The following is a 22,687-nucleotide window of genomic DNA, read 5'->3' as shown; positions in this document are numbered from 1 at the left end:
TCTCAGGAAAGGCGCAAAGCTACACAGAGAAAGCCTGTCTTGAAAAACCACAAAAAAAGGGCTTTGAGAGCATGATATATTTAAAAGCTGGGGACTGTCTATATTTTCCAGTTAAATCATTAATACAGGACCCTCAAGAGCTCCCTCAAGGTTGCTGAAAGAACATGCTGCTGGCAATATTGCCTCAAGTGGTCTCACTAGGCACTGTGATGACAAAATTAGATGTCAGCATCTGGGGGACTGGCTGGCACTAAGGGACAGATAAACTTTTCCACTGAAATCTTTCTTGGCTTTGATTAGTGAAGAATTCTAAATAAAAGTTGGTTTTTTAATCTCTCTTAGGCCCTGAGTTTTTCTATTAAAATCTGAATATTATGTATATTCCTAGAATAATTAAAAGCTATAGTGATTACAGAGCTGGGCATATAATATAATTCAAACCATGTACAAATGAAAGCAGAGCAAATATTCCAACTTTATGATCTCCTCACCTAACTTGTGAAAGAAAATATCAAACTATTTCTTTGCATGGACCCTTTCTTCCATATGACAGGGTTATAAAGGCCTGTTTTCTTTTCATTTGTGTGCATATTAGAAGTGATAACAGCATATCAAAGTGGCTACAAAGTCTTTTCTCTTCAAGTAATATCCAAAAACAAAAATATAACAAAGATCTTCATAAATGTCTGAAATAAAATTACTCTCACCGAACAAAGTCTCAAATACAAAGATCACAGAATGGGCAATCCCAGTCTCTCCTATAAATGATACTTTTCAAGAAGTTAGTGAGTAATTTGCCCTCCCTCTGCCGCTCTTTATCCCTTCTCATTCTACAGAGCTAGAGACAGAACTCAGTGAGTGACACTGAGTACCCAGCAATACTCCAGATGTACAAACACCACCTTTATCTGAAACTCCAAAGGACTGCATAGAAAAGCATTGCAAATCTATGAAAAGCAGCACGGGTGTGAGCAACCACAATAAGTTACTTGTTTTGAAGTAGATTAAATAGTAAGACAAGGAACTGTGGCTTCCAGTCCCTTAATCTAAGCAACAAACTGCTGGACCACAGCCTGAATGTCTGCCTATAGCACAATGAATTTATAACGATAAAAAAGGAATGAAGGGTAAATACAAAATAATCTTTTTGTAAACAATCCTTAGGTTATACCCAATGCAGAATGTTTAATGAAGCAACTGAGTCTCAGCTCTTAAGTCACAAACCAGCATTATAACTCAAAGTCAAATATGTACTCATTGGCCAGATATATCCGTCGGAATATAAGAGCTGCCAATGCCAAAGTCAGGATGACGATGAGCATGGCAGACCCGCCATGCTCAGTATGGTTGGCTCTAGGCGGCTGGCCTTGGATCATGTCGGGGGAAGTAGAAGATCTTCTCTGACTCTGCTGCTGGGCCCGGCGCTGTCGAGGGCTCATGGAGGTATTCTTAGGAGCCGGTTGGGTAGCTTGTGGCAAGGGTGCTCCAGATGGATTCTGGGCTCCATACTAGGAAACAATAAGAAAATCTGTTTGAAATTGGCAAAATAAAATAAACACATTTTGTGTGTGTGTGTGCACTCATTAACAGTTTAAGAATATGTAGAGTATTAAATATGACTAAGGTCAATCTACCAAGAACCATGTGAACACTGAGACTAGGAAGCAACCCTGATGAATAAGCCAGAAACGTGAGCTATCGCGAGCACTCATGAGGTGCAGGAGCCCATTTATCAGCAGACACAGGTGCTGCCGCTGTTTCTCCCCAGATGGCTGACGCAAGGGCCGTTTCTGCCAAGCATCTGGTCGCTGCTCTTCTTTCCCAAGATCTGAGGAGAAAAGCAGGTTCTCCACTTTCAACTTGAAAATTACCCATTACAAATAGTAGAAAGAATGCAACTCCAAGCCGTCTACCTTTGGTGAACCTGACTTCTTCAGTATAACCTTACCTATCACGTTGACATACTTCCATCAAGCATAGTAAGGAAGGAATTTTAAACCACAAATTTTCATATTGCTATTGTGAAAATGTGCTTGTTTTCAAACTCAGCTTGTCCTCTCCCATAATCCCAGACAAGTGAGCTAAACACAAGTCCAAAAGTATCTAGTTTATGTTGTCAAGAGTGCCCTGGGTATGAGTGCCACAGTGTGCTCAACTCTGTACATGGCTGTTCCCCCAAAGCACTGGGTGGTGGCGTCTTCTGGTTACCTCAAGGACCGCTCAGTCAGGAGACAATCTTAACGTGACACAGGATTTCAAAACCTTAAGTCTGCCTTGGAGACAATAAAACTGGCAACAGCACATTCAAAGAAGCCACACAATGTATGGATTAAGCTCAGACTCATTAACCTGCCTCAACTGCATCAATGGCCTTTAATGCTTCACCGAGAGTGGCTGTCACCACTAGAACATACTCATCTTTTCAGACAAGAAACAAGAATGGTCTACTCAGAAGAATATGGATTAAATACAACATATCTCAAATACTTTCCAATAGCGAAAACATAAACACTTAAAAGAATCAAATAATATAACCCAAATTCTTCTTTTAATCATTGAGAGTGTAAGCTTTGTGCTGGCAACAGCTTTAAATACGAGGAGGAAACCACTGGTCCAAGTTACTTACAGAATTTCTATCTGAGCCGGGCGGTGGTGGCGCACGCCTTTAATCCCAGCATTCAGGAGGCAGAGGCAGGTGGATCTCTGTGAGTTCAAGGCCAGCCTGGTCTACAGAGTGAGTTCCAGGACAGGCTCTAAACACTACACAGAGAAACTCTGTCTTGAAAAACCAAAAAAAAAGAAAAAAGAAAGAAAGAAAAAGAATTTCTATCTGAAACCTGCCTTTCGTTTCCACATTACAAGATGTTAGTTGGGTTTGGTAGTTCCCGCCTGTAACAGCAGCACTCGAGAGTGAAGACAGGGAGATGATAAACTCAAGGCCAACCTGTGCTACATACCAAGAAAGACCCCATCTCAAAATACAAAGGTGTGGGGTGCCCCTTAATGGCAGAGCGCTTTCCCAGCATCCACAAAAACCTGAGTTTGATCCCTAGCATAGGAATAAAGCTTAGATAATCTGAAATTCTTAAAATTATTCTTTGGCGTTTCGTAATGTAGTTAACCCATAACACAGAGTTAAAAAGAAAGTACTGGTGAATTTGAGTTTAAAGTAGTACCAATGCTGAGTTAAAAGCTGCACCTTAAGACTTGTACAATCTAGGATTCCAAGGGACAATCTGCCCACTGAAGAGTGCAGACACATAAAACTCAATGTTGTATTGATAGACCCCAGACCCAGGGTACTACCTTCTCGGGTGGGCGCCCCAAGAACCCAGACTCCAGTCCAGTTGATGCAAACAGCAAGAGGTTTATTGATGCGGCTGTTCAGTCAGGCTACTCTTGTCCTGAGAGCAAGAGTCGTGCCTACTACAGCCACATGGGTACTTTTTAAAGGAAAAAACCCACAAAAGCCATAAGATTACAATTCCCATACAATTTCGTTTCGATTGATTTATGTCTAGAGGCTAATTTCACAAGATCATGGTCTGATCACAGAGTGGGTACAGTCACATCTGCATGCACATTCTTCCCGAAACCTCAAGGAGGGTATCAGGGTGGGAATGAGAGTTACACAAAGGTTACAGTGGTCTTTCCTGGAACACTTGAAATTAACCCAAAGTTGAGTGCACCTCTTAACAGAAATCTTTACATTGTTACATTGTGGCAGGGTGGTTGAGTAATGGCTGAGTCAGTTTGCCCTTGGAACTAGCTTTTTAGTTCCTCATTCTCCTGGGGCTTAGGGGGTGTAAGCCTAAAGGGTTAGGGTCTTTCAGTATGGTGACATGTCATCACAAACACCATGCAGCAAGTGAACCAACATTCAATGAGTGAACCGAGTTACAGCAGCCAACACAGGAACACTACAGTCTAACTTCTGCATCCTGACGCTCAGTTAAGAGCATAAAAGTATTCAGTAGATCCAGGGACTATGGCTTAAAGAGAACACACGGCTGGTAACCAGCTGGCCTTGAACATTCTTGCCTCCGTCCCCCGCCCCCCGCCCCCAGTACTAAGACTGTAGGCATGCATTACCATACCCAGCGAGGAAACAGGTTCTTCCCTTTCTTTTTTTTTCTCTTGAGACAGGGTTTCTCTTTTTTTTTGTTTGTTTTTTTTTGAAGACACGGTTTCTCTGTGAGTTTTGGTGCCTGTCCTGGATCTCGCTCTGTAGACCAGGCTGGCCTCAAACTCACAGAGATCCGCCTGCCTCTACCTCCTGAGTGCTGGGATTAAAGGCGTGCGCCACCACCACTGCCCAGCGAGACAGGGTTTATCTCTGTAGCCCTGTAGCCCTAGCTGTCCTAGAACTCGCTCTGCAGATCAAACTGGCCTTGAACTCACAGAGATCCGCCTGCCTCTGCCTCCCGAGTGCAGGGATTAAAGGCGTATGCACCACCACTGGATGGTGAGGAGCAGGTTCTGGGAAAACATGATGACACTATCACTGTGTTCCTAAGCCGGCTGTTTAGCCCAGGCCTCAGCCCCGCCATCCCTACAATGACAATAGTATCCAATCCAGCAGCTGTGAGGATTAAATGGATTAATGATATAAAGTGCTTATGATACATAATTACTTATTAAATGTTTATCATTACTAATATTGTTACTATTAACATATCCTATTGAAGGCATTCAGATTTAGGTTGTGAATTTACTTAGGATAGTTCTTGGCCTAATATTAATCATATTAGTATGATTAATACATTTAGAAAACAATCCTTAAAACACGCATGTAATCTCAGCACTTGGAGGTTGAGGTAGAAAGATAGGTAAAACTATTTCATCCAAACAACCCCACTTAACAAAAAAAAACTAAAGTCCAGAAAGATTTGTTCAAAACAACATAATTAGTGGGGCAGCTGGGCTAAAATCCTACTATTAAGAAAAACAATTTTCAGTATTTGATCTAGAAGCATCTTACCTTACTCCAAACAATAGTGTAGGTTTGTGTGCATGGAGGGGTGTGTGTGTGTATGTGGAGTGTGTGAGGAGGGTGTTTGTGTATTTGTATGTATATGTGTGTGCGCGCGTGTGTATATGTGGCACATGTTTGTGTGGGGGGTGTCATGTGTGTATGGTGTGTGTGGATGTGGTATGTGGGGGGTGTAGTATATGTGTGTCATGTGATTTGGGTGGTGTGTGGGTGTGTATTAAAGGATAAGAGCCATACCGATGTGCCGGCTGTAGCACCCTGGAATGCTGTAGGTAAATCATCTTGTGACTCATTTAGTGAAAAAGAGTGGTTTCCGTCTGATTCAGCGATAGTCTTTCCAGATGAATTCACTTCGGCCTGTAAATAAGGTACAGCCAAGAGCAGTGTTATAAGAAGAAATGAATGTTTAGCAATCGACTGACCCTCTCCTAGATTAACCCGCATTGCTCCTTTCACATGTACTGCTCTCCCTCCTCCTGGCTTGCCTCCCTCAGCCTTGATGAGGTCTGTGCCTAGTCTCATTGTATCTCATTAGGACATGTTCAGATGATAGCCTGAGAGCCCTGCCCTTTTTCTGAAGGGAAATGGAGGAGGAATGGATCTGGAGAGAGCAGGGGTTGGGGGAGGGACCGGGAGTAGTAGAGGGAAGGGAAACTGTGGTCAGGATGTAGTGGATAAGAGAAGTATAGCCAGGAGGTGGTGGCGCACACCTTTAATCCAGCACTCGGGAGGCACAGGCAGGCGGATCCCTATGAGTTTGAGGCCAGCCTGGTCTACAGAGTGAGAGGAAGGAAGGAAGGGAGGGAGGGAGGGAGGGAGGGAGGGAGGAAGGAAGGAAGGGAGGAAGGAAGGAAGAGCAGGAGGGCAGGAGGAAGGGAGGGAAAGAGAACTAGAATGTAGTAAACACTAGGGTTAGTTCTAAATGCAACTATAATCCATGTGTTCTGTGTTAATTAGCATATCCTGACAAAGTCCGACAGGGAGGTACTATTATTATTTATGGGTGTAAAGGGGACACATGATGGTAAAGTACTATGTCTGACATGTCAGCCAGTAAACAGCAAAGCTGAGATCTGAATGCAGTCTTTTTTTTTTTTTTTGGTTTTTCGAGACAGGGTTTCTCTGCGTAGCTTTGCGCCTTTCCTGGAGCTCACTTGGTAGCCCAGGCTGGCCTCGAACTCACAGAGATCCGCCTGGCTCTGCCTCCCTAGTGCTGGGATTAAAGGCGTGCGCCACCACCGCCCGGCTCTGAATGCAGTCTTATACACTAGTCTAGCTTTAACTGCTATGCCCAAATGCCTGCATGAGTATAGCTTACACGTTTTGTAGTAAGAAAACATTATTTCTAAAAATCTCATGTCAATAGAACTGTATTACTTTCCTTTTTATCTAGAATTCAGCAGTAAACAAAAAGGCTACATAAACGGATCTGTTCCGAAGTTTACAGTACCTTAAAACTAATTTGTCTCGCCAGTTCTTTGGCTTCTTGGTCAGCCTGGCTTGAATCACTTCCCGAGTTTAAAGGCAACAGGACATCCTTCATGGCAGAGCCACAGCCTTCACAACAGAAATCTTGTGATCTGGTAGGAAACAGTGTTCTTCAGTGAGCACAAATCAAACAGTTGAGTACTAATTCTCTTTTGTTAAGATACTCAAATCGTGGCTGGAGGGGTGGCTCGCACTTAAGAACACCGAGTGCTCTTCCAAAGGACCAGGGTTCCATCTCAGCACTCACATGGCAGCTCACGTCCACCTGTAACTAGAATTCCAGGGGACCCAACGCCCTCTCTGGTTGTCACATGTGCTACACACACATGATGCATAGACATATGCATGTAGGCAAGATACCCATTAACATAAAAATAAATAAATCTTTAAAAAAATTTTAAAGATATTCAAACACGGAGTAACTAAAAGAAAAGAACACTTAACTTCCTAATACAGTCACTTACAGGCTGTAGGACGAGGCAGCAACTCAGTTCTGAGGAAAGCAAATGTGTTCATTAAAAACCTGCTTAGGTTTGTTTCCTTTTTAAAAAATAAGTTATTTGTGCTGGGGAGTGGTGGCGCAAGCCTTTAGTCCCAGCAGTTGGGAAGTAGAGCCAGGAGGATCTCTATGAGTTCAAGGCCAGCCTGGTCTACAGAGTGAGATCCAGGACAGGTACCAAAACTACACAGAGAAACCCTGTCTCAAAAAACAACAGCAAAAAAGTTATCTGAAGAAAGATAAGCTTCAGATCTACATAAACTGTCTATCATACTCTATGATACTAATCTAAAGAACACAGATCATGAGCCTATTCAAAGTCTGTGAAAAGGTCTAATATAAAACTCCAATTATCTCTTAGTAAAAACATATACAACAAGAAAAAAGCCAATTAAAAATAGAATTTATGAGCTGGGTGGTGGTGCATGCCTTTAATTCCAGCACTCGGAAGGCAGAGGCAGGCGGATCTCTGTGAGTTCAAGGCCGGCTTGGTCTACAGAGCAAGTTCTAGGACAGCCAAGGGCTACACAGAGAAACCAAGTGTCAAAAAAAAAATGCTGAGCTTGGTGACACACACCTGTAATCCCAGAACTCTTGAGTTCAAAGACAGCCTGGTCTACATAATGAGTTCCAGAACAGCTAGAAAGGAAATGGTACTTTGAATTGAATGAATGATTATAATTATATAGATAAAAATATACCAAAAAAAAAAAAAAAAAAAAACTAAGAGAGGGCAATATCACCATATCACTGCCTAATAAAATTTTCCTTTATTTTGGTCCAGATCATTTATTAGATATCTACTATAAGCTATATAAGTTGCTACAAAGATCCAGTGGGTTCCATTCCAACCTGGGGAGTTGATCTTATAGACAGCTACAAATAAATAATGACTCTGGCTCTTTCTACCTGTCATGCCAACCAAAGTGGGACAAAGGAGATATGTCTCCCACCGGAGTAAACCAAATCTTAGTAGAATGTTATCAATTACTTTAATTTTTAATTATTATATTTATGTGTATGGGTGTTTTGCCTGGATGCATGTCTGTGCACCAATGTGTTCCTGTGCCCACAGAGAGCAGAAGAGGAAGGTAATTGGCTCCTGTGGGGCTTGAGTTACAGACCATTATGAGCCATAATGTGGGTCCTCTGGAAGAGCAGCCAGTGCTAACCACTGAACCATCTCTCCAGCCCATCAACTACTTTTATAAGAATGAACTAGTTGGGCTGGTAATACAACTTAGTGGACGAATACCTGCCTGACATGAAGTGAACCCCGGGACTGATCCACAATACTGTAAAAAATATCATAAGATCGCTTTTTATATTCTGATCACTCCAAGGAAATTGGCAGAACTGGATTTGTACAATGCTAAGTTTGGATCCTTAACCACTAATACCACTCAGCCCTAACACGGAACTTACTTTTTGGCAAGTGCTCTTCTCTCCTCGGGTGTGTAATCTAGAGAACCTATGGCTCCCTCTCCTTTAGTTGGCATAAAACCAATGATGGCCAGCAATGCTGTCCTTACTGAAACAGAAAATGAACATCAATTCAGTGAAAGGGGTAGGAGCTGGGTTGGGGTAGGAGCTGGGTTGGGGTAGGAGCTGGGTAGGAGCTGGGCTGGAGTAGGAGCTGGGCTGGAGTAGGAGCTGGGTTACGGTAGGAGCTGGGTTAGGGTAGGAGCTGGGTTGGGGTAGGAGCTGGGTTGGGGTAGGAGCAGGGTTGGGGTAGGAGCTGGGTTGGGATAGGAGCTGGGCTGGAGTAGGAGCTGGGCTGGAGTAGGAGCTGGGCTGGGGTAGGAGCTGGGTTGGGGTAGGAGCTGGGTTGGGGTAGGAGCTGGGCTGGGGTAGGAGCTGGGTTGGGGTAGGAGCTGGGCTGGGGTAGGAGCTGGGCTGGGGTAGGAGCTGGGTTGGGGTAAGAGCTGGGTTGGGGTAGGAGCTGGGTTGGGGTAGGAGCTGGGTTGGGGTAGGAGCTGGGTTGGGGTAGGAGCTGGGCTGGAGTAGGAGCTGGGTTAGGAACTGAGGTAGGAACCAGCTCAGCAGTGTAAGCACAGGGACCCAGGCTTGGTCTACAGCACCCATGCTCCCTGTGATTGTTTTAAGAAATAAAAAAAGATCAGGTAGACACAGCAGTGCACACTCTAACTGGTTCTAGGGAAGCAGACACAGGGGGCTCCTTGGGGCTTGCTTGGTCAGCAAGTTTGACAAAATGTGCAAGCTCCGGGTTCAGAGAGACCTTGCCTCAAAAAATAGGGTAGAAGTGAATTAAGGAAGACAGCCCACAACAACTGCTGGCCTCCATACACATCTGCACACAATAAAAATTTTAAAGGGAACTAGATTCACTTGGAAAAAACAAAAAGATCTGAAGGTTTCAGGAAATCCAAGTGAGAGGTTATTAAAGTACTGCACTAACCTAGACATGGAAAAGTATTTTTGTTAATTTTTCAATGGTATCACATATTATCCAAAACATCTTTATTCTCAAAAGTGTATTATAATTCATTATTATGAACTGAATACAATGATGGGAGCTTATATTCACTAATACTCACTGCTCCATGAAGGCTGCCAGGTTTCAGGATGATGCCCTGAGATGCTCAGGCAGATCTTCTTGCCTACTTCAAATCGTCCATTAGCCTTAGAAATAAAGAACACATTTTAAAAACTGCAAAAGCCTATCTAATGCCTTCTGCTTTCCAAGAATAAATAGATATATTTATATATGAATAATAATTTTAAAGAATATTTAAGAGAATTAAACTCTAATAAAGAGACACAGTTTTTTTGTCCTCTTATAGACATACAAAAATATTTGTTAAATGCTGAATAAATAATAAAGACTGTTTTTTAGAGAGTGTATTAGCACCTTTCTGAGACTGAGCAGTATGATTGGAATTTAAATAATTAGCATGTAAAGATTTACTGATGCTATGCCCTGTGCCTACTACAGACCTAGGTTTTCATAAAGAGAAGACACGTAAGAGGTAAGAGGCCAAAGTCACTTGACTAGTTGGAGAGGAGACTTTGAGACAGGAGCAGTTTTTCAGAAGGTTGATGCCATTTAATTAGATAGAATGTAGTCAAGGAAGAGCAGAGACCATGAATTACTACGAGTCACAGGAATGTAGTAAGAATTCACATGAATATGGTGAAGCTATACCTGGAAAAATCAGGGAATTCTTCCATAGGAACCCAAATCTCAAGGAGTATTTGGTGTTATTCGGCTTTTAATGTATCAGCTGTTTCCTGCTATGAATTTCTTATGTGCTCTCATACCTTCCCCAAGAACTTCTAACAGTATATTTTATCTGATATATTTCTCTAGCATCCAAAACCAAAAGCAGAAAGGACAAAGCATTTTAGACCAATTGCTGAGTCTCTTGAATTAATGTAAACTCCCAGGTCTAGGAGACAGGTGAATTTAGGTGCATAGCTTTGTTTCTTATGCAAATGAAGCTCAGACCCTCCTTCCTCTTAAAGCCCAAGCAGCATTCCCGAGTAACTAACTCAGAACAAAAGGGCTTTTTGCACACCAGGTGCAGTGCAGCTAAGAGGCAGGTTTCTAGCTCCCAGCAGTTAGGGCCCTGCCAGTACATGGCAACATAGAAATCGAGAGGCAGTTACATTTTAGTGGTTCACAGACTCTTTTACCTACCCACCTGTAAGATTGCAGTTTGAGCACATTTATGATAGACTCGTAACATTTCACCTAACCACTTATAAGAATATATTTTGAGCACATAAATTCCCTTTCAGATTTGAAATTCCAGGCCTTATTTGACCCCATCTCCTCCATTCACTGCCCTTTTGGGGACCTCAGAAGCCTTGCATTGTATTGTGAGAGTTACCGTTGGTGAGGTGGTAGACCAGTTCTGAACCAGAAGGAACCAAGATGGAGAAAAATGAAGATGAAGATGAGGACGAGGCAAAAAGAGCTTAGTTAGAACTAGGACAGGACAGGAGGAGAAGAGACAGAGAGGAGCTAAGCCTAAGAACAGAATTGAAGCTGTGTAGATAGAATCTTATCTCAGAGGAACAAAGTAAATGGACTGTGGAACTCGGTGTACTTAAATTCATTCCCTCAGATTATTCTCACTGTTGGTAGCATCTCTTCTGGACCCCTGAGAAAGAGACTAGAGGGGGTGGACCACAAAAGTTTCTGATAATGAATTGGTTTGGACATGGGTCTGATGGCTTGATAGGAAAGCTACCAATGACATGTAGCAGGAAGGTAGAAGCAGAAGATGAAGAGACTCGGCACCTCTCCTGTCAGAGGTGACCACTGAAGTTATTTCACACAGATAAAAAGCAGCAGCAATCCTGAGCAGGGGAAGCAGCCACAACATCGAGGAAGAAGGTGAGAAAGGAAAAGGCACTAAGGCAGAAGCAGCACTCCACTGGTCGGAGGCTGACTCAGTCCTGCCTCGTCAACACGCCTGGGTCATGGTCAGTAAACACTTGCTGCAGCAAGTAGAAAGTGACACTTTTTAAGAGAGGAAGCAAGCAAGAAGGCAACCACTGAGGAGGGCAGGGCTGCTTTTCAGTGTGGTAAATCCAACTGATCCCCTGGTTAACTACTGGTAAAGAGCTGTTGCCTACTGAGCTTGCACACGCACACACGTCCCCCACACATATCAGCCCCTTTCTCCAGACTGCTTGTTTCTCCCCGCTCACTGAAATGAGTCCTGACACAGGAGCCTGAAGGGCTGCCCCGGCCTTCATGCCAACACCAACAATTAGCAAAACGGCCAATGCTTGTTGTGCAGCTTCTACAGGCCAGGAACTTAGGATGCAGCTGTATTTGCCACAAACAACATCCCATTAGACAGAAACAAAACTAAATTCCTAAGACAATACATAACCTACATGCGGTGAGATGGAAAGGGCTAGTCAGGACCCTGACCAGTGACCCTAACACGAATGCCTTGTATTCTCCAGAGGACAGCTGCAGCTGCGCTAGTCTGCTGTCACGGATAACACCTCCTGTCACAGAGCGCTACCCTCTGAGTCAGATAGGAGGACTTAGATGGAACAGGATAAAGACTAAGAAGCCCTGGCAGTTCTCAGATAAGTAGAAAAAGAATGTTTCAACAGAGAACATTCCTGAAACTGGACTGCAATAGCCTACACAAGAGTAAAGTTATCAAAGAGAAAAACAAAGCAACAAAAAAGTCTCTGTGTGTGTGTGTGTGTGTGTGTGTGTGTGTGTGTGTGTGTGTGTGCGCGCGCGCGCGCTGCATTTTTCATGGTTAGGAGAGAACTAAACCTGAGTGAGGGTAGGAGAGTTTAGCAAACAAGAGAGTTAATATATCAATAGTCTTCTTTCACATGAAAAGAAAACACACAAAGGTAGAAATTCTGAGATATAAACAGAAATAAAATAACATTTATTAAGGTGTCCATGGCAGGCCCCACTCTAAGAGCTATTACAGGATGCTGATCTTTCATTTCCATGTCAGATCAGTGAGACAGATATTATAGTTTGTTGCAAATATGAAGAAACTTATGAAGATGACATGAGATGGATAGAAAATTGGAGAGGCTGTGACTCTGAGCTGTACTCACAGTAGCACTCACCACATGCAGCATGCCTAGCACTCCTCACACATTAATTCACTGACTCCTAACAACTGTGCGGTGACATTTACACATAAACTAGTATCACCAGTACTTCATAGATGCATCAGCTTCCTCGGAATTATTCTGAGGAAAAAAATCTGCATTTCTATGGCCCAGGCTCTGAAGGCAAAATCAGAACAATATTCTACTTCATTTCTTATAAATATGCTGACTGCATTTGCAGATGGCTGGAGAAGTTAACCTGCATGCACTGTCAAAACCAAGAGCTCTTACCGTTAGCAGAATAATGCTTGGTGGTTTCATGGGATACTCTGGTGGGAGCACTATTCGTCCATGATAAACTCCTCCATCAAAATCGGAATCTGGGGGCCCTCTAACTGTGAAGTGCCATTCAAAAAGGTTATCCTACACAAAAGCAAGAACCCACAGGATCAAGAACATTTAAACATTTTATCGTTTTTTATTAACAGTAACATTAAAAATGTCAGGTGAGGAGAATCAAACACTTCCTAATAGTGCTAACAGTTTCTAAATGCTCAAAATGCCTCAAGTCATAAGTAAAAAGGTGTTATTTAATATAAATTTGCTTCATAAAAGTTAAAATATTTTCAAATCAAATATTTCCTTTGATCTAAAATTTAAATTTAAAAATTAAAAATTTCTAAGTCCAATTATATATTCATAAGTAAGATTTATTTAATTAAATTGGAAATTATTGCCTCAAAAATATCAATTAGTGGAAATAGTCAAATCATTAGTATAAATTTAAGCTGTCTTAACAAATCTTTAAAAAGTATTCTTCCTTATGTATAACTGGTTAGTAATATTAACAGACTGGCTATATGTCATTATACAGTTACCAAGTTCCTTTCCAAATTGCCAAGTTCTTACACATCATATTATGTCTTCTCTATTATCATGAAAACCTGACTATGCACAGTCAGCATCGTCCTTTCACAGACAGACAGAGGTAGAGATGCTTGTGTCAAAAGCCTAGGGTAGCTGCAGAGAGACAGTGCAGTGTGATGAGTTCTTTCTACTGCCCCCCACTCCACACTAACCCTAAGTTAGCATCTGAAATGCACTCACAGAGTCCCTGGGTCAGGTTGCCTAAGGAGTCTGACGAAAGGCTAATGAAACACTCACACAACAGAAAAAAGCACATCAATAAACAACCGAAACACATCAACAACTCAAAGCAATGGAAATGTAGTTCTGAGTCATCTTAGACAGAGTCCAGCAGTACTCTGGACAGAGACAAACACTAACCTCCAGAGGCTGAGCGTGGTAATGATCTGTTGGATCTTTCAATTCCGCTGCTTCTTTCATCAATCGCTTAACAGCTGAAAGAAAATCCATAAAATGGAGATATTTAAAACATGCTTTTCCAAGTCATCAGCACAGGCTAGTAAAAACCTTTCTAGCCAGGTGTGGTGGTGCACACCTTTAATCCCAGCAGGTGGTAGAGGCACGTGGATCTCTGTGAGTTTGAGGCCAGCCTGGTCTACAGAGAGCAGACAGAAGAAAACAGAGGTCAGGTATCTGCCCTTGAAAGAAAATCAGGTAGTTTAAAAACAAACAAATAGAAGCAGATAACTCTACGGATGGGTAGGGACAGGTAGAGGAGATAAAGTGAACCACACAAAGGAGAAGTTCGAGTGTGGTAGAAACAGGCTAACAGGAAGCAACTCCCACACAAGACCCAGATCAATCTGGTGCTGCTTTCCACACTACTTCATTTGTGCCTAGGATTTTTTAAATCTAGACTTTAAAAAGAAAGTTCCTAGCCAGGAGTAATGGCACACACCTGTAGCCCCTGAACTTAGGAGGTCAAGACAGGGAGATTTCAAGGTTGAGGCTAGCCTGGGCCACATAGCCTGTTTCAAACACAAGACTGTTTCAAACAACAAAAACTACATTCTTGAGTCACTGTTCTACTTCCTAATTGTTAAGATTCTTTTCCATCTCCTACTCTGAAGTGAATCCTTATAATTGGGAATGTATCCATTCATCAAATACTTCAGATACTTAGTAGGAGCTAAATGGAACAGCTACAATCTTCAAACTCTGGGTCATCAAGGAGCTTAGAGTTGGAAGGCAGTCAGTATTAACACCATGAAAACATCTGTATTACAACATACACATTTGACACAACCTCTCCCTCCAAATTCTAGACACTCAACTTTGGTCATTTATCAGACATGCCCCACCTTCTCTCTACTCCAGGCCTCCTTATTAGTGTTTTCTCAGCTTGCAACGCTGTTCTGACGCCCATCGCCATCTAGACTGGCTCCCACATATAAGCAATGCCTTTTGTTATTGCGGTCTTGTTTCATTTTGGTTTTATTTTCTGAGTCAGGGTCTCACTATGCAGCCTTGGCTGGCCTGGAACTCAGAGAGATCCACTTGCCTCTGCGTCCTGAGCACTGGGATTAAAGACATGCATCACCATGCCTGGCCTTTAAGTAATTTCTTCAGGAAGGTCCCATTTGACACTTACCTGTCCTTCCTCAGAGGGACTAGAGATTCTACCTGGGCAAATCAAAGTGCCTGAGACAGGATAGAGACTAGGCATCCTCTTTAAATGACTCTAACAGCCAGTCATGTTGGTTGTCATGACACTGGACCTGCAGCACCTGTTTAACCCCGTCTATTCTGCTAAGTATTGCAAGGCTCTACTTCACTGTGGCCTCCTCAGAGCTCAGAACAGAAAGTATGCAAACTGATGAATGACTGTTCAAGTTTCCATCGTTTCTCTTCCAAAGAATCTGGAACTGTGACTGGTAATGTTTTTTTAAATGAACTTGACAAGACAAAATTCTTTATTCAAAAAAAAAAAGCTTAATGGTATGAAAAATAAACAATACATATCCATTTTGGTTGAAAAGGTCCGTGTGCAAAGGCCTTCCACCTAGAGGCCCATGGAGAGGGGCTGAAGGCTGGTAGGATGATTCATCAGATCTCAGTTCAAGCCCCAGAACTCCCGTAAAAAGCTAGTGGCCGTGGCATGCATGTTTGTAAACCCCGCACCACTGTGATAAGACAAGATGGAGAAAGAAGAGCACCTGGAAGCTTGCAGCCAACTAGAGCACACAGCAGGAACAGCAAGGAAGAGTCCACAGCAACAAGGTGAAAACCGATCTGACACAGGACCTCCACATTCACCCTGGCTCATGCACGCCTGCACACACAGTAATAATATAATAGTAGTAGTAGCAGCAGCAGTAATGTCTTAGTTAGGGTTCCTATTGCTGCAACGAAACACCATTAACTAAAAAGCAAGTTGGAGAGGAAAGGGTTTATTCAGCTTACACTTCCACATTGCTGTTCATCACCAAAGTCAGGACAAGAACTCAAGCAGGGCAGGATCCTAGAGGCAGGAGCTGAGGCAGAGGCCATGGAGAAGTGCAGCTTACTGGCTTGCTCAGCCCACCTTCTTATAGAACCCAGGACCAACAGCCCAGAGATAGCACCACCCACCATGGGCTGGGCCCTCCCCAACTGATCACTAGTTAAGAAAATGTCTTACAGCTGGGTCTTAAGAAGACATTTTCTCAACTGAGGCTTCTTCCTCTCTATGACTCTAGTTTGTGTCAAGCTGACATAAAATCAGCCAGTACAAATATAATAATTTTTAAGGAAAAGGACTGAAGTCTTCTTGTATTACTTTTCCTGTTGCTGTAATAAAACACCCTGACAAAAGTAATTTAAAGAAGCATTTATCCTTGCTCACAAGGTACAGTTCTTCGAATGGTAAAGAATCAGGCAGGCAGTTGGGAGCATCATTTAGGCTGGCTGGTTACACTACATCACAGTCAGGAAACAGAGAGAGGAGAGCTAGAACTCAGCTCATGTTTCCTTTTTATATCAATCCAGAGCTGGATCATGGAATGGTGCCTCCACAGATAACATTAACCTAATCTATATAATCCCTCACAGGAAATGCTCAGAGGTCCACCTCCAAGGTATTCCAGATACCGTCAGGCTGACAACCCAGTATTATGGTTTAGTTTCAACTGTCAATTTGATGAGATACAGAATCACCTGGGAGACAAGGCTCTGGTTATGATCACAAGAGGTTACCTTGATCTGATTATTGAAGTGGAAAGACTCACCCTCTGTGGGATGGCCCCATTCCCTAAGCTAGGACCCTGCACCCGTGTGTGTGTGTGTGTGTGTGTGTGTGTGTGTGTGTGTGTGTGTGTGTAATGGAAAGTGAGCTGCACATAAGCACTCATTACTTTCTTTCTGCATTTTGACTTTAGATGCCATGTGACTACAGCCTCAAGATGGTTCAGCCATGACTTCCCCATTACAATGCACTGTGAGACAAAATAAACCCAGTCTCCCCACATTGCTTTTGTCAGAGCATTTGATCCCAGCCACAGAAAAGTAATCAAGACAGAAATTAATCACCACATTCCTGCTGTAAAGCTACATAAAACATTATTCCTAAGGAATCTACGGAATGTCGAGGTACACAGTGCCGCTGGACGACTAGGGCCAGGTAACTGGCCTGCTCCTCCTGACAGCCCTCTCTTGCTTCCACCCCTGCTCCTTTCTTTGCAGGATTATTTCCTAGAGCTCTCTGACTCTGGGGGACGACATCGGTCACGAGAGGGAATGACAGCTGCTTTCCTGCTCTTAAGTCTTACTTTTACGGAGGCTTTTGGTCTCTCTGGACCAAGACTTTAGGCTCCATGGGCCCCAGCATTTGCCCTCTTCTTTTGCCCAGCTGGTTCACTGAACTTACACCAAATTTGGAACCAAAAACGTACAAATAAAGGGATCTTTTATAGGCCAATGTCTTCCAAACATCAATTTCTCTCGGAAAGTTCCTATCTTAATATCATCAGTTCCCAAGACAGTAAATTTCAGGAGGCAGGTATATTTAAAATGTAAACCCTAAATGATGTTCCCACCAACTGCCTGTTCTCAGAAAGAAGGCATGTTAGAAAAAGTTTAAGAACTAATGTTTTTGCTTACAAAAACGCTGCAAAGGCATTTACTTTTAAAAAAAAAGTCTGAAGATGTGCCAGAGAGATGCTCAGTAGGTAAAGGCACTTGTCACCGACATGACAAGCTTGACAACATGAGTTTGATTTCTGAGTCCCACATGAGGAGGAGACAACTGATTCCAGTGAGATGTCCTCTGATCTCCCTGAGTGTCGTGGTGACACACACTAAATACATAAATGCTAAAACAAACAGAGAGCTGGAGGGATGGTTCAGCAGCTGGGAGCACTGGCTGCTCTTCTAGAGGATCCAGGTTTGATTCCCAGCATCCACATGGAGGATAATTCAGTTCCAGCCGGTCAACCCCCTCTTCTGCCCTCAGTGGGCACCAGGCACACACACCATGCAGACGAATTCGGGCAAAACATTCCTACACATAAAACTAAAATAATTTAAAAAACTAAAACAAAATACATTTGAAGAATGTTTGAATGGAGAGAGAAAAAGACTAACTTCCTGCCTCCACAAGCTTAGAGCAATTAGAAGACTTGAAAAAAATTACAAGGCAATGACATATTGAGTAGGTATGAGCTAAGTTTAAGGACTACCTAGCCTACCTAAGGAAGCCGAGAAGGCTAAACCTTCTAGAAGCTTGAAGTAACAGGAATTTCAGATGGATTAAATGGAAAGCATTCCGAACAGAGGATCCAACAGGGACAGAGACATAACATCTGGAGAGTGGTTCAGGGGAAACGCACACGAGCCTAAGGGGCTCAAGTCCTGAGTGACCTCATCCAGCAAAGTGCTGTTACTGCTGTAACACTGTCAATCTGAGAAGGGATGGAGTTTGTGTGTTAACGGAGCTAGTGATGACAGTGACACCGTCCACCACACGGGGTAGACGTCAAGGCGCTACCAAGAAACTGAAGCTGCCTCCAGAGTTGAGCATATCTCAGCGACAGACTAGTTTTGTTTTCATAGCTCATGAGACTTTCAGTCTGTGTGAAATCTGTGAAAACGTTCAATCACTACAGTTCTATGCATACAATTGAGATGGCTCTGAGTGGAGTGAGAAGTCTGACTAGAGTGGAGTGAGAAGTCTGACTAGAGTGGAGTGAGAAGTCTGACTAGAGTGGAGTGAGAAGTCTGACTAGCGTCCTCACGCTTCAGGGACACCAACAGTACGAACAGGTTCCTGGTAGAAACAGGATACCTCTACAAGCTGAACAAAGTTACCATCTACACAATACAACATTTAACCTTTAACTGTATTGTCTTCGCTTAAATTTTCCATCCATCTCTCTGAGATAACCCAACCCCAGCAGATAGGAAATGAGATGTTTACATTACTTCCTTTCCCATAGTCATTAATCTACAAATAACAAAGATTGGAGAAGGAAACAAAGCAAGCATTATCACCAGGCTTCTCAACATTTTAACAAATACTACAGTTCATCTAATTCACCTTCTCTATTATATCAAAATTGTCTATACCAACAGGAAAGATTTTTTAAAACTTTCTTTTTAGAATGCCATCATCTTTGAGGAAACCAAAAAGAGGATAGAATTTATAAAGAGATAGAAAAGTCAACCGAAGCTCAACATACTTTGGAAATTTATTAACTCACTATGTAGACCAGGCTGGACCTCACAAAGATCTGCCTACCTCTGCCTCCCAAATGCTGGAATTAAAGGCACATACCACCATACCTAGCTAGAAATATATTAATTTCTAAAGTTGCTTAAATTTTATCATAACCTCGAGTACAATAACCTATCAAGATTGAGCAATTTGGGGCTGGAGAAATGGCTCAAAGGTTAAGGCTGCTTTTCTAGAGGTCCTGAGTTCAATTCCCAGCACCTACCAACCAGTTCAAAACTCTCTGTGGCTCCAGTTCTAGGGGATCTGATACCCCCATAAAGACATACATGCAAGCAAAACACCAGTGCACATTTAAAAAATAAATCAATAAATAAAAAGAAATTATTTTAAAAAAAAAAAAGATTGAGCAATTTCCTGACAATGTTTCTTGAGGCATTGTTCTCTGGATATTCGCCCAAGTACCTCACCTCTGCTGATCTTGAGCAACCATGTGACTAAGGAGTACTGTACAACTTACCACACAGCTTTATTTTTCAAGTCCAACTAATTCAACCATTCTTGCATCAAAATGGGAAAGCTCCAGCATTTCAACTTTCTCTGGCTCTTTTTAACTTCAGGTTTTAAGTGATGGGATGAAGATAGAGAACGTGGTCCCATTAAAATTCAGCCGTGTAAACGTCATTCTTGAACAGGCATATGGCCAAATGTAAAGGACTCCCCTAAAGCATGACGGACTCTACATTCGGTCCCTAAGGACACTTGCTTGCCAGTATTCAAGCTAACAACATTCTGTTCCGTCAAAATCCTTGGGCTTTTCATTTCTATATTCTGAATTTTTTTTCTAATCAAAGATTCACAACATCCCATACGGATGTTACACTTAAAAAGTCCAAACTAAGAAGCAGCGTGGGAAAGAAAAAAAAAAAAAAATCAGCAAGAGTTCTAGTTCACGGATCATCAATAGCCTGGGGTTTATTAGTCAGAGCTGAGAGTTTCTTCTCCGACAAATCATCAAGGTACATTTAGAATAAATACTATGTATAGAATCCAGTAATTCGTGTCACACTTGCCTTACTATTAGACAACTGATAATGTCGGGTTGTTTTTTTTTAATTTTTTTTTGCATTGTTTTTAATGCACCAGAAAACAACTGGAGGCGGGGACTGTCTGGAACATTAAATGAAGGAAAGAAATTCTCTGCGTGAATTCGGACATATCAGCAGTCCACCCCACAAATCCTGGTTAGTTCTCAAGTACACAGCACAACTAGTTTAGTTACAGGACATTCGCTTTCTGTCTCTAATCCTATTCGCCTCCAAATACTGAAACTGGGTATTTCCACGACAGATTCCTCCAACGTGAGTCAAAACACCTCACAAAAGTTGGTCGGCGGCGTCGGAGGGGGTACTAAGGATGCGGCAGCCAGGGGACGTTCAGTCCTACCCGCGGACGTCGCCTTTCCACCTGCCCTTGGCTTGGCTGTCTCCGGCTCCCCTCGGCGGAGCCTGGGAAGGAGAGGCCAGGAGCTCAGGGGCGACAGCAGCTCTGGGGATCCGCAGCGGCCGCCCCGCCCTGCGGCCTGCACCCCGGGACCGGCAGCGGCCTCGCGTAAAGCGCGAACCCGGAGCAGCCGCGAGAGCCGGCGGACACGAGCCGGCCGAGGCGCCGCTCGGGGGCTCCGGGGTCCCCGCCCGCTCGCCCGCCCGCCCGCCCGCCCGCCCGCCGGCCGCCCCCGCCCCGCTCACCCGGGCTCTTCAGGTTGTAGCGGGTCTCCATGGCGGGCCTCCCGCTGCCGCTCCCGTCGGCGCCGCGGCTGCCCGGGTGTCGCGCGGCGGACGCGCCAGGCGAGGGCCTCCGCTGACACCGCCCAGTCCGGCCCGACCGCGGGCGAGGCGCGAGGCCGCGGGGTCCGCCTCCCTGAGGGGCAGGCCGGGCGCCGGGGCGTCGCCGAGCCGGGCGCCGGGCTGCGGACGGCCTGCGGGGCTGACGTCAGAGCCCACGCGCCGCCGCGTCACCGCCCGCGCCGGGTCTGTGAGGTCGGCCTGACGTGGCAGCCGCTTCGTGGCGCTCGCTGGCTCGCTCGGCGGCGGCGGCGGCGGCGGCGGCGGCTGGCCTCGCGAAGCTCGCCCGGGGGCACCTGCGGAGGCGGGCGGCACCCTTGTCCCCTCGGCCCAGCCCGGGAGGCCCTTCAGGGGTTCCTCCCCGGAGCTCGCGGGATGCCCGGAGGAACGGCGCGTCCCGAAGCGGCCGGCGGGCGGGCGAGCAGGGCGGGCGACCGCGACGTTCGCTTCTCCGAACCCGCTGTCTGTCCTGCCTGCTGCGAGGGACCGGAGTGGACTCGTGAACCAGTGGCCCCTGGCACCGCCGGGTGATCCGCTCCGACACTGTCCTCGGTGTGCATCAGGACCTTCCCCAAAATGAAAGCGAGTGGTCGCGTGGGGTTTTAGTAAGGGCGTAGAGATATGACAGGTCGGACTTCCGAGGACACGGCGCGTGTGACTTTGTGGAGTGTGTAGGACACAGAGAAAACCGAGTTCGGAAGGCTTAACGAGGAGAGAGGACCGCGGGACAGGAAAGGAGGGACCGAAGGACTGGGATCCAGTAGAGATTAGAGAGAAGGTTGCATGAAGACAAATGGACAGGCTAGTGTTATCTAAAAACCTTGTTTGATTTTTATATTGTCAAAGGTGTCTGTACGCGAAATAGTGATTTGTCCCAGCAGACTGAAGTGGGAGGGGAAATGCTACGTTTAAATGGCATCTTTTAAACCATTCAAAGGTGCTCTTTTCTGAATGGTAAACTGATAATCTGATGAAGCGAGAAGCCAACAAAACCGAACTCCAGTGTGCGTCTTCATTAATCCTTCATTTTGTGTTCTTGGTTTCCTGTCCTCAAATTTAGCATCCAATGCCCTCCCCCGGCCTCTGCTCAGCAACCGACCGCATAACCGTAGTCATTCCCATCCTGTCTCTGGGTGCACCCTCCCCTGGGGCTCCCCTTTTCTTCCAAACAGTAGAGAGAAGGATGTTTCCCTTTTATTCTTGAAGCCACCATCACCAGGTCCTTCGGGGCCCTTCTCTGTACAAAACCGTCCCAGTAGGAATTATAGCCTCTCCTTTTTTAGCTAAAAACAAAAACAAACAAACAAACAAAAAAACCAAATCTGGCATTGAGTTATGGGCACATGTCAAAGTTTAATTTTAAGTGCTGTAAGAGAAAAGCCAACTCGAATTGTTCTCTAAATTGAAACATGTACAGAGTGGGGAGTTATGTTGATAAAAAGTGATGCTAATTAAAAGTTACTAAATTCTTGACTGCTAAGTGGATGGGAAGGGAATTAATTTCCCCAGAAAATTTAGGTTTGTCAAAAGAATGCTTTGTTTTATCAGAAACAAATTTCTTCCTATAAGAAAGTTACAATTTATAGCAGACAAAAGATTCTATTCCAGGTTAAATTTGAAATAAATTTTACCTTATTCTTGGTAATAATCCCTTTTTTAAAATCCCTTGAAGCTGTCTCAGGAGCTACCACAATGGTAAAAGATGAAGTTCAGAACACTTC

General features: G+C 44.0%; 1 protein-coding gene across 1 annotated transcript; it reads right to left on the bottom strand.

The window, feature by feature from the left end:
* Nucleotides 1-1,160: 1,160 nt before the first annotated feature.
* Ube2j1 (ubiquitin conjugating enzyme E2 J1) lies at nt 1,161-21,080 on the bottom strand. Its single transcript, XM_076564027.1, has 8 exons — nt 20,871-21,080; nt 13,836-13,909; nt 12,840-12,971; nt 9,539-9,623; nt 8,406-8,511; nt 6,444-6,573; nt 5,231-5,350; nt 1,161-1,508 (listed from the first exon to the last, which is right to left on the bottom strand). Exons 1-8 carry the CDS (start codon nt 20,899-20,901, stop codon nt 1,230-1,232), a joined length of 957 nt encoding a protein of 318 aa, XP_076420142.1. The 5' UTR covers nt 20,902-21,080; the 3' UTR covers nt 1,161-1,229.
* Nucleotides 21,081-22,687: the final 1,607 nt, after the last annotated feature.

The sequence above is a fragment of the Peromyscus maniculatus genome, chromosome 2, assembly GCF_049852395.1.
Source record: "Peromyscus maniculatus bairdii isolate BWxNUB_F1_BW_parent chromosome 2, HU_Pman_BW_mat_3.1, whole genome shotgun sequence".
Lineage (NCBI taxonomy): Eukaryota > Metazoa > Chordata > Mammalia > Rodentia > Cricetidae > Peromyscus > Peromyscus maniculatus.
This window is presented reverse-complemented; position numbering and strand designations above follow the sequence as displayed.

Bases quoted from the DNA above. Each gene is read 5' to 3' on its own strand.
- Ube2j1 (XM_076564027.1), bottom strand. From the start codon at position 20,901: ATGGAGACCCGCTACAACCTGAAGAGCCCGG. The intron at 12,972-13,835 runs GTTAGTGTTTGT...GCTTTTGTGTAG, and splicing joins ACCACGCTCAGCCTCTGGAG to GATAACCTTTTTGAATGGCA. The intron at 8,512-9,538 runs GTGAGTATTAGT...TTTCTGTTTCAG, and splicing joins CTGGCAGCCTTCATGGAGCA to TAAGGACAGCATTGCTGGCC.